This window comes from Nelumbo lutea, chromosome 7 (genome assembly GCF_056320005.1).
Source record: "Nelumbo lutea isolate HS-2025 chromosome 7, American lotus-T2T, whole genome shotgun sequence".
Lineage (NCBI taxonomy): Eukaryota > Viridiplantae > Streptophyta > Magnoliopsida > Proteales > Nelumbonaceae > Nelumbo > Nelumbo lutea.
In genome coordinates, this window is record NC_142690.1 from 67,005 (window position 1) to 79,299 (window position 12,295).

At 38.9% G+C, this 12,295-nt stretch overlaps 1 protein-coding gene and 1 pseudogene across 4 annotated transcripts in view; both read right to left on the reverse strand.

The window, feature by feature from the left end:
• Window positions 1–369: 369 nt before the first annotated feature.
• LOC148844449 (pentatricopeptide repeat-containing protein At4g33990 pseudogene) lies at window positions 370–2,271 on the reverse strand (annotated as a pseudogene).
• Window positions 2,272–6,252: 3,981 nt separating this feature from the next.
• Window positions 6,253–12,295, reverse strand: part of LOC148844450 (RNA-binding (RRM/RBD/RNP motifs) family protein) — an 83,256-nt gene continuing 77,213 nt past the window's right edge. For 2 of the 4 annotated variants that reach the window (XM_088953392.1, XM_088953393.1), the window contains exons 12-13: window positions 6,859–6,986; window positions 6,253–6,591 (exon numbers count right to left, since the gene is read on the reverse strand). In XM_088953392.1, coding sequence (XP_088809518.1) covers window positions 6,903–6,986 — 84 coding nt within the window. In that variant the 3' untranslated portion in view covers window positions 6,253–6,591; window positions 6,859–6,902. The remainder of the gene's footprint in view (window positions 6,592–6,858; window positions 6,987–12,295) is intronic. The other 2 variants (XM_088953395.1, XM_088953396.1) reach the window with 1 other exon arrangement.

The following is a 12,295-nucleotide window of genomic DNA, read 5'->3' on the forward strand; positions in this document are numbered from 1 at the left end:
CAACTGACATCATTGCCAGAGAACCTATTTCCAAGAACTGAAGGCTGTATCATTTTGGGGCAGGCACTGGAGTTAATATTGTTGTTTCATCTAGTATGAGAGCACACTACTTTGATTAATTGAAACACAAATGGGCTTTAGGTATATAAGATCCATTCAACTGTTCATTCATAAGTATTAATCATCAAACATATATCCCATGTAAAATTTTCTGGTGAACCCATGAGATGCCTACCGATGTCTCTTGCATATATCTGTCTAATGTAGATTATGAATCTACGTTCTTATTAAATTGGCCATTGTCCAAGAAATATTCAAGCCATAAACCTTGGCCAAGGACTTCTACCTGCAGCGGCATAAATAAGCCAATTACCAATAATCTCCACAGGAACAAACTCCTTCCTTAAAATGGTGAAATCGATTAGCATCTCGAACAATAATCTCTCGTTGAACAATTGCTGATACCAACTTACTAAATGTGTGGCAGTCACCACAGACCCTAAGGTTCTTTATTAGCCTGATTGGCATTCTCTCAGGTATGCTGATTAGACCAAATGCAATTGCCAACTTTTCACTATGGGTATTTAGGATCCCTATCTTAAGTTCCTCATCCACATCATGCAATACAAAATTTGTATTAGGGACATAACCAGCCAGCTCCAGCTTCTTAGTCAAGCTCTTCAACATCTCATAGATCTTATCTGACTGTGGATGAGTCTTGTCTCCTGTGCTAAACTGGTACCTCTTGTTACCTACTTCAATCCATGTCCAACCTGGAATTTTCTTCAGCCTCCTATGGGTCATCAATTCTCTCACCTTGGCAACATCTTCCCACCTTCCTGCATTTGCATAAATGTTTGATAGCAGAACATAATAACCAGGATTTCTGGGCTGAAATTCAAGAAGGGACTTTGCAGCCTTCCCTGCCAATTCAATATTTCCATGGATTCTGCAAGCCCCTAATATTGCACCCCACAGGCCCTCATCTTTTTCCACAGTCATATACTTGATCAGTTTCAAGGCTTCATCAAGCCTCCCCGCACGGCCAAGGAGATCAACCATGCAAGTATAGTGTTTCACATCAGGTTTCACAGCATAATCTTCCCACATTGAGTAGAAGAACCGGAGACCCTCATCAACCAATCCTGCGTGACTACATGCATACAAAAGGGAAACAAATGTGATCCGATTTGGTGATATTCCGCTACGCAACATCATGGGGAACATATCAAGAGCTTTCTTACCTTGTCCGTGATAACCATAAGCTGCAATCATTGCACTCCAGGAAACGACATTCTTTTCATTCATGTGATCAAATATGTTTCTCGCGGCATTGACACTCCCACACTTGGCATACATATCAATCATTGCGGTTCCCAAGATCACATCCAAGGAAAACTTATTCCTTGATATATAATCATGGACAAGCTCAGCCCTATGCATTGCACCTAATTTAGCACATGCAAAGACAACGGTGACCATTGTGACCTTGTCTGGGATAATGCCTTCCTCTCTCATTCGATCAAACAAAACCAAGGATTCTTCAGCATTCCCACAATTGGCATGTGCGTCGATCATTACAGTCCAAGTAACGAGGTCTTTCTTGGGAATTCTATCGAACAGGAGTCGAGCATCTTCAATCACCCCACATTTTGCATACATATCGACAAGAGCAGCGGAGACAAAAGGATCCAAATGTAACCCGGATTTATAAACTAGGTGATGAATCATTCTGCCGGTTTGAAGGTCTGAAGTATCCCTACAAGCCCTTACTGCAAAGGGCAAACTGAAATTATCGGGCAGTATACCGGAGCGGATAATCTCTCTAAAAGTCCCAAGACAATTAGGGTAAAGGCCAGCTTTAGCGAACCCGCCAACCATGACGCTCCAGGAGACTAAATCCCGCTCTTGCATGGCGTCAAAAAAAGTGGAAGCGTCCTCTAGGGCCTTAAACCGAGCGTACATGTAGAGAAGCTTGTTTGCGACAGTAAGGTTGTGAAGCATTCCCGTGATGGTTGCGTGGGCATGAATCTTCTTAATTTGGATAAGATTTCTACAATCCAGTAGAGAAGAGACGTATAATTTCGGGTCCAAGCAGAGCAAAATATGGGGTTGCAGCATTTGGTCCATCTGGTTATGGCGATCATTGCAGATTTGTTGTTGTTGTGTGGAAAATTCATCGAAAACAGCAGCTGAAGAAGCAGAGAAGGCGAGGCGTAGTCGTTCATGTTTGGAGTGGGAGAAGCAGCTCAGATGTTTGAATTTGAACATGGAATGCTAACGTCCAGTTATCTTCTAGGAAGAAAATATCATAACTACCCGTAAATCTGAAGTCAAGAAACTATAGATCAGAAATAAAAAAGTAGGTCCCACCAAATCCGATCTCGTGCGGAATGGTGCAAAAAGGAATTGGGATTTGCAGCTTACTGATCGTGCTTCACAGCTACATCCCTCCGTGTATTAGGATATATAATGAGTCGGGTAACCCGACGGCTGGCACGACCCCCGGACGGGCTTTAACACGCTTTTTGGCCCACGGGCTTAACCTCGGGCCAAAAAATTCGGCCCCGCATAAAATTCGAGTTAGGCTCGGGCTTTGCCAAAATAGCCCGGCCCGAGTTTAGTCCGGTCCGACCTATAGTTAAACCTAAGTAAAAACCCTATGTGATGTCCATTTGAATAAATTTTTTGATTTGAGAATGTTGATTCACTTGTAAGCCCATTGTTCATTTAAATAAGGGAAAAAATATTTGAATTTAAATAGATAATGTCTATTTGAATAAGAAAAAATTTGAATTTCTTTTATTAGGTCGGGCATCGGGCTTTGGGCTTTTTATCAGGGCCAGGCTCAAGCCCAAGTTGTAGGCCCGTTGGTCGGGCCGAGCTTGGGCTCGGACCTAACATTTTTCTATTAATAAAGAGTCAAAGCCCGGCCCAAACCTGGCCCGGCCCGGCTCGATTCGGCCCATGAACAGGTCTAATTGAGATAGACCTGTTTATGAGTTGGATAACCTGATGGGCCGGCCTGGACTAGCCTGGTCTGTTCTAAGTTGAGTTTGGGTATGACTTTAGGCTTACGGGCTTGAGCTCAGGCCCAAAACATCAGGCTTGATTTTTATGGGTTAGGCTTGCGCTTTCTCATAAAAGCCCAGTCCGAGGTTGAGCCTAATTTAATAATATATTATATAATAAAAAACATATATAATGTTTTTTCTTTATTCCTTTTTCTCTTTTTTCAAGTAAATAGTGAGACCATTTATTAGTTTTGGCTTTGAGTCTTTTAGTAAAAATAAAAATAGTTTTATTGAATAAAAAAGAAAAAAACTTTTTTTTTTCAAATTTTTGGACAGGCTCAGGCTCAAGCCCGGACTTCGGGCTTTTATATGAGAGATGAGTTTGGGCTTAGGTTTGAATGTATTCTATTAATATAAAGACAAAGCCCACCCAGCCCGTGAATAAGTCTTTTGGGAATATCTCCCATGAATAATAAAACTCCCATGAACGATTTGTGAGGAGTAGATCCAAACTCTAGAAAAAGGAAGGTTGGATCCCCTACATTGAGAACATCTTCCGTATTTACATATTACCATTCTCTCGGAAATTCTCAATGTACAGCTGTGATGTCCTATGGGTAGGATTCTTATGAATAAGAGATCCGGATCAGGAAAAAGGGATCGAAACACCTGTTATTTCCATATCGTGGCTTTCAATCATGGAAGAACAATTCATGGGAGAAAAAGGATTTTCAACTCGGACAAAAATTGCTTTAGACTTTAAATAATTTTAAGGGCCACTTTTGCCCTTTCATATTATTCTGGAAAGGTCATTGTAATGCAAAAATAAACGGCGTTATGTGGCATTGCTCAAATTTAAAAAGGCCACTTTAGACCCTAAAATTTGAAAATGCCACTTTAGATGTTAAAAAGTTTATTAGTCAAAAAAATACATTGTGTTAACCTTAAAGTAAATTACTTCAAAGATTTTGTAAAATTAGAGTAACTAAATTAACAATGATTAATCTAACAATAAATAATTAACAATAATTAAGGGAAAATTATTACTTAAATGTTAACTTAATTAGATTTTTTTTTTCAAAAAACTAAATTAGCTTAACTAAAAGTAAACTAACAATCACTTAATTTACTTAAATTTAATAACTCAATTTGCATAATTAAATTAATTTATTTAATTTCTTTAATTACTTAACTCAATCAAGTAGTTAATTCACTTAATAAGTGGTTTTAAAATTGTCATTGATTCGGGCGGTCAAACCATTTGACCCAAGAACTAATCAATTGTCTGATTCCATTTTATATACTTGGCCTAGGATTTTTCAAAAAAAAAGTTGACTTGGTTAGCAAAGCACTAACATGAATGGTTGAATCGTTAAACTCTTGGTGAATGGCTTTCGAGGCCTTTTTAATGATTTTTTTTTATTATTTTTTTAAAACATCATGGGCTGATGATCAGATGATCGAATCATTAACCTGGACAATTGAACCACTAAACTCCTAGTGAATGGTTTTCAAGGCTCTTTTTAATTATTTTTTTGTATTTCTTTTAAAACATCACGGGATGATCTGTTTGGACTAGACAATAGAACCATTGACCCAAAGAGGAACGTTGTGGGTAACATGCAAGCAGAAGTGAAGGGAAAGTCATGGATCCCATGGTAAATATATTTGGAGAAGTACACTGCAGCCCACTGCAGAATTCTGAAATTACAACCCCCATAGTCTACTAGTACCCCCATAAACCGCACCCTGCCCGTGGATTTGGCATCAATCCACGGTCAGGATTCATCCCACCAGTACGGTGGGGCTAAGAATTCTGAGGTGTACTGAACAGTCATTCTCCCAAATATATTTACCCATGTTCACTTTTTGAAAGTTGTGGGAGTAACAATAAATAGCTTTTCCCTAAGCATTATTTATACCCATCTTTCAGGTGGGTAGGTAACTTTCTCACCTGGGACAAAACTTATTAAAACATAATAAGACAAAATTGAGTTTTAATAAAATCCTACCTTTATAGGACCTTGCAATAATTTTATTTTATGGGTAAAAATGGTCAAAAGAACACTTACCTAAGAAACATAGTTGCATGTTTGTAAACCAAAAATAACCAAACCAGCTTTGTTATTATATATGATTGTTAATGTCTCTATCCACTCTCTCATTCATTAATTACTTTTTTTTTAGGCTAGCACTAAAATATTATTTAATTAATGCTATTTAACAAATGCCACTTACCAATGTTGTTTTAATAAGTTTCGTCTTACTTTTTTCCTGTTATAATAATATTTATTTTTTTAGGTAAAAGTTGCATAAACGATACTTGGCTATACAAACTCTGCCTTTTTAGGTTAAGCAAACTTTTTATTGGGGCTATTGTAAGCCTAAAATGTTAAAATCTGTCAACAATAATTGGACTTAAAACCAACCAAATCGAGAAACTGACTCTCAACCTAAGTGATCAGTTTCAATGGGCCAAAACCTCAACCCAAGTGGTCGATTCAGTTCAAAGATCTGTGAACAACCAAACCAAACCAACCCATATACAGCCCTATAATTTATATTGCTATGTGATTATTGGTCAATTTGGTTTTGATTCTTTCATTTGGTAAAGACAATGGTCTGGTGATTTTGTAATTCTTAGTGTTTAGAAAACCGGATCGGTTGAACAATAACCCAAGACTTTAGCTGGTATCCAATAACTGCTTTAATTAAAAAAAAATCAGTTAAAAACCAGCTAACCGACTGATTTAACCAGAAAACTAATGAATCAATCACAGTTTTATGAAACCGTCTGGGTCCTTAACTAATAGAAAGTTTAAAAAGATACGACCCTATAATCTCTTATTTTCATATATTGCTTAACTATTATTAATTTATCCCTTACTTTGTGTTAATTAATGATTCTTTATTGTACATATTACTTTATTAAGCATATATTTAAAAAAAATGTAAATTAAGAGACTTGAACCCTACTCATTTATTTTAAAAATTATAAAACTTCCATCAAGACATCATATTTAAGTATATTAAAAGTTGTAAAATGTATTATATATAATATTTATATGATCTCTGGTATATATATATGTATATGCCACGTCAACACGATTTAACCCCAATTGAACCTCTAAACCATGAACCTCTCCCCTCTCCGATTCTCAGAACGTCGATAATTCCTACTGAATGCTTGAACGTTTTTATGTTATCAAAAGAGGACAATGGAAGATACGAGTGTAAGTTATCCAAAGGGGATGGCAGTGCTTGAACCTTGATTGTGTAGCCTTTATTTTTCCTCTCTACAAAAATATGGTATAATAATGGTCAGCCTTGCCAACGAAATGTTACCTAGCCGTATCTTTAGTAGTAATAAAATTGCAATCATTCCATAACCCGATTTTCACTGATCATGGAAACTAACCCTTGAAAAACCATAGTAGAATAGCAGCAGAATGTCATTTCCAATGAATAACCTCGGAACAATATTCTCAGTATTTACACTAATTCAACAGGAATCCAAAGATCCGCTTGGCAACCATCTACAACCTGTCCGCAGCAAGCTTATGTGTCCTACCTCTGCCTGCAAAGCAAATAGAGATGTCAGTTGATGATGTACACACGAGAATGTATTGGTTCATTTCCACAAGAGGTACCACCATACCAATAACTTCTATGCTACAGCTTATTCAAGAGAGCGGTTTTATAAAATTTGCTTCCACATCAAACAGTAATTGAAACTTGTGGTCGCCGTGACGTGGGTCAATCTCAATGCAGCTAAAGTTGGGAGTTCAATCCCCGCTTAGCTAAATATGGAAATAATAAAATAACAAAAAATAGAGTAACTAACCATGACAGCTGTAACAGTGAAGAGTCCATCAGCAATTAAACTGTTTAGGTTGTTTTGCCAGCTGCAGGATTACGGCCAAATTGGATGATCATAGGTTTTCTCTTAAACATATATCCATTCACTAGATTCTGCAGCCAATAGTTGTGTCAAGTCTTGAGTCCACCATAATTTAAACTCATTAAAATAGTGGGGTAGGGGGAGTAAAGGATGGATTACCAATCCGCTTACACTTGCGACCAATGTGAAAAAAAAAAAACCATATTTAAGGACCACTATAATTATAAACCATGAGGATTAACTGACAAAGTTAAACAGATAATTGAAATGTAAAAGCAGAAATGAAGATCTTCCAACAATATATCAGGCATGCATGGTTGCAATCAAATATTGGGTTGTTATTCATGCTGAGCTCAAGGCCTCAACTAGAGGTTTGCTATGGATCAAAAGGCTCATGCTGAGCTCAAGGCCTCAACTAGAGGTTTGTTATGGATCAAAAGGCTCCTTTCCCATAAAAAAAAAAGTCATTGAACCAAACTCGAGAGATTTGGATGCAAACATGATTTTTTTACGATTTTCCAAGAACAAAATGTGGGAAAAATACTAATCTTCAACTTTCATCCATGAAATCTATACTAAAAAATACCAAAAATCTTGCTCTACCAGGAAATTAATTTTCTTCACCTAGTCATGGGTTCCTGTATGACTGCTGACAGCTGTATAGCCAGTTGATATGAGTAGGTCGTTTAAGCTTGAAAAGTAGCTCCAATTCTATTTACTCCTATCTTGATACCAAACTTGGTTTTTTGTTGTGCTTGAGTTGGGAAGTTAAGATTTTGAGAGAAAAGAAGAGAAGAGAAGAGAAGAGAGAAATGAGATAGAAGAGATTTTTTTTTTTGATCAATAACTGGAATTCATTAGATTAAAAGAATTTAGTTACAGCGCTCTAAAGAGAGATAAACAGGCTTAACTCTCTCCGGGAAAATAACAAAAAGGAAAAATTTACAGAACAGCCCAAAACATTTGATCCCTTCCCACCCCCTGCTTTGCCAAAGCATCAGCAAATGCATTTGCTGTTCTCTTGAACGACTAGCATATTTTCAAAGTCCACTACCTTCTTATAACCAACTTAAGACCAGCTTTAGTCCCCTTAAACAACTAACTTTTGTATATTCAGTTCCTTAGACTTCCTTATACCCTCCAGTACTGCATAGACCTCAGCTTTGAGAGAGTCTCCAAACCCAACGGAACCTGAATACAAAGCGAGCACCTTCCCACCCTCATCTCTGAAAACCCCTTCTACACCTGATGGACCTGGATTTCCTTCACTACTTCCATCGAAGTTTAGGTTTATAAGTTCACTTCCTGGTGGTGACCACACAGGTCAAACTAAAGGGCGAGCAGGAGCAGAATTTGCCACCTCCAGCCAGCTATTCAGCAACATATCCATAGAAATATCAACAAACAGGTCCAAAGATTTCAGCCAACGTACCACCCTCACTGTTACTACTTCAATAAGGTATTCTTTACTTCTTTCAATTTCAGAGAAAATTCTGGTGTTCCTTTCCTCCCAAAGAGTCCAACAAACAGCAGCCCTCACACATCTCCACATTATCCTTTCCCTTTTGTTTGGCCAACCAAAGAATGAGGGGCTAAACAAACTTTGAATGTTTGGCGGTGGGGTCCACCTGCAACAAAAGTGGAAAGAAACCATTTCCAAAGATCAGTAGCAAAGGGGCAAGAAACTAATAAGTGGTAGGAGCTTGCACCATTAGCCTTGCAAAGAATGCACCAATTTGGAGACAAGCACCAAAAAGGCCTTTTTCTTTGGAGTACGTCACATGTATTACATCTTCCGAGGAAGGCTTCCCAACAAAAGGCTCCAATCCTTGGAGAAATTGGCTCACCCCAAACATCCTTAACTGGAAAGTTTTGTGCAAATGGACTGGATGAAGGCAGTAGGGACTTGAAGAAAGAGGCAGAAGAGAAGGTTCTAGAGGGAATTAGGGTCCACAATCTCTTGTCCCTCTCAAAGGGATCCAACACTACCCGGTCTAAGATCTGAACCAGACTCATGGCATTTTCAACCTCTAAATCCCTTAAGCCTCTTCTAAGCCCCAGATCCCAATCAAACCCAAAATTAGACTGGGAACTAGAAAATTGGACACAACCTTGCCCTTAAATCGGGAGAGTGAAAACTAGGAAGGGAATTGGTCTTTCGAAGGTATCTCACCCACCCAAATGTGCTCCCAGAACTTTTCCTAATTTCCAGAGCAGAGGTCATACCTGATGTGCTGCAAAAATGAAGGAAGAATGGCATGTATAGATTTCCAAGGAGAGGCACCAACAGACCTTGCCAAAGTCCCAATGTCCCAGCCATCATCTACCTGACCGTGAATACTTAAAATTACCCTTGTCCACAGTTTATCCCTCTTACCTCCCAACCTCCACAACCATTTCCCCAATAAGGCTTCATTTTTCCACCGAATGTTACCTAAACCTAACCCTCCGTCAGCTCTACTCCTAGAGACTAGTTCCCAATTCACCCTGTGATCCTTCCTCTCCTCCCCTGGTTCCCACAAGAAGTCTCTCATTAACTTCTCCAAACTCCTACTTATCTTCACTGGGATCCTAAAAACCGATAAGTAATACATAGGCAAACTAGCTAGTGTAGACTTGATCAAAGTAATTCTACCACCCAGAGATAAATAGTTCTTCCAAGAGGCTAGCTTCTTGGCAAATTTATCAATTACAGGGCTCCAAAAGCTCTCTTTCCTCGGGTTATCCCCTAAGGGCATCCCCAAATAGTTAGCGGCCATTGAGACACCATGCAACCCAAAGCTTTAGCCCTCTCCAATATAGCTCTTTCTTCCATATTGATCCCCACCACACAACTCTTATCGAAGTTCACCTTCATATTTGACATTTGTTCAGACACTTGAATCACCAACTTCATGTTTTTGGCCCATCTCACATCCTACCCCTCAAAATAGAATTGTATCATCAACAAACTGTAAGTGGGTGATAGGAATGTTGTCTTTTCCAACTCTCCATCCCCTAACAAGACTTCTTGAATCCACTTTCTCAATTAGCCTCCCCAACACTTCAGCGACCAAGGTGAAAAGAAATGGAGAGAGGGGGTCCCTTTGTCTAATTCCCCTAATAGCAGGGAAGTGACCCACTACCTTTCCATTTACCAGGATGGAGTAATGACAAGCCTCTATACAACCTAGGATCCATTTACACCATTTCTCCCCAAAACCAAAGACATCCAACACTTGCATAAAAAAAGACCAACTAACCATATCGTAAGCCTTCTCTAAATCCAACTTGCACACACAATCCCTTTCCTCCATGACAAGTCTCTACACAACCTAGGATCCATTTACACCATTTCTCCCCAAAACCAAAGACATCCAACACTTGCATAAAAAAAGACCAACTAACCATATCGTAAGCCTTCTCTAAATCCAACTTGCACACAATCCCTTTCCTCCTTGTTCTCTGCATATCCTCCACATACTCATTGGCAATTAGAATTTGATCCACAATATGCCTATTTCTTCTAGACAAGACCTTCACAATGATTTTATACAAGCTATTAACCAAACTGATGGGTCTAAAGTCTCTTGGATGACTTGCTCCCACTTTCTTTGGGACCAAAGCAATAAAAGTTGAGTTCAGCCCCGGATTTATTACTCCAAAAAATACTTTTAAGGATATCCTCCTTTAATATCTCCCAACAGTCTTGGTAAAAAGCCATGGTAAAGCCATCCGGTCTTGGTGCTTTAGCTTGAAGAAATTTCTTTATTCCCCTTATTGCCTCCAACTCAAAATTTCTTTCAAGCCACATCTTCTCCTCGGACAATTTTGGCCAATCTAACCCTTCCACCCAGATTCTCTGGTTTAAAGGCCTTCTAAATAAGGACTTAAAATGCTCCACAAAGGCCCTAGCAATCTCATCCTGTTGAGATATTGACACCCCATCTATCTCCAATTTAGAAATCAGATTTTTCCTTCTTCTACCATTGGCCATTGCATGAAAAAATTTGGTGTTTCTATCACCTTCTTTCACCCACTTATGTCTAGACTTTTGCCTCCAGCTGACTTCCTCTTTGAATAGGATGTCTTCTCATTGCTTCCTGAGCTTCCATCTTTCCTGTTTATCTCTCACTTCAAAATTGCCTCCCCTTTCTTTGGCATCTAACTCCTCAATCTGATTGATCACTTCATGTTTTCTCTCTTCAATCCTTTCAAACTGTAGAATATTCCACTCCTTAATCTTCCTTTTTAACTCCTTCAAATTCCAATGAAATTTCATCCCCTCCCAAATAGCACTTGGGTTAGTGTCATTCCACCAAATTTCCACCAACTCAATAAACCTAGGGTGAGATAGCGACATGTTCTCAAATCTGAAAGGAGTGGGCCCTCTAGTACCTAGATCCTCTCTCATTAAGGTAATAGGCCAATGATCTGATGTTACCCTAGGCAATGCTCTAGAAATAATAGTCTCCCAATGCTCCTCCCAATCTGTTGTGAATAAAAATATATCTAACTTAGAGCATATAGGGTTCTCTTGGAGATTGGACCAAGTAAATAGACCATGTAGCAGAGGAACCTCTTTCAACTCAAAACTGTTTATGAAGCTGCTAAACCTTCTCATGCTAGTGCTACCGTCTCTCCTCACCCTATTAGTCTCCTCTGTGAATCTAATGGCATTGAAATCTCCTCCTAAACACCAAAGGCCTTCCCAAAGTCCTCTAATGTCTCCTAATTCCTCCCAAAGTTCACTTCTTTCTCTATAACCAGTTGGACCATACACATTAGTTGATACCCACTCAAATCCATCTACCCTGTGTCTTAACTTGATAGAAACAGTAAACTTCCCAATCAGCTTCTCCACTCCCTCAAAAACCTCTTCTTTCGACATTGTCACTAAACTTCTTGACCTTCCCCATGAAGGACAAAAAGCCCAATTGATGCCCCTTACTTTCCACACTGATCTAGCCCATCTCCTATCAAACTCCATCAGCTTAGACTCCTGAATTAGCACCAAATCTAGATCCTCTCTTCTTATTACTTCTTTTATAAAGGCCTTTTCCTAGCCCCCCTAACCCCCTAACGTTCCAACTAAGAATCTTCATCACCACTTCCTAAAAAAAACCCTTATCTGTCCCTCTTCTTCTGCCCTTTCTCTCACTGAACTCCTTATCTTCTTCTACATCTCGCCTTAGCCTTTCTGATTCACTCAACTTCCTCTTCCTTTGTTTTCTCTCTACCTTCCCTTTCCTCAAAAATACCTTCAATTCATTTGGATCATTTATTTTACAGCCCATTTGCTCAACAAACTGTGCAACCGAGTCCTTATCAGTATCATTTGGTCCTCCCTCCTCTTCCTCATTACTCACCTCTTTCTCTACCTCCCCTGTCTGCACGTTTC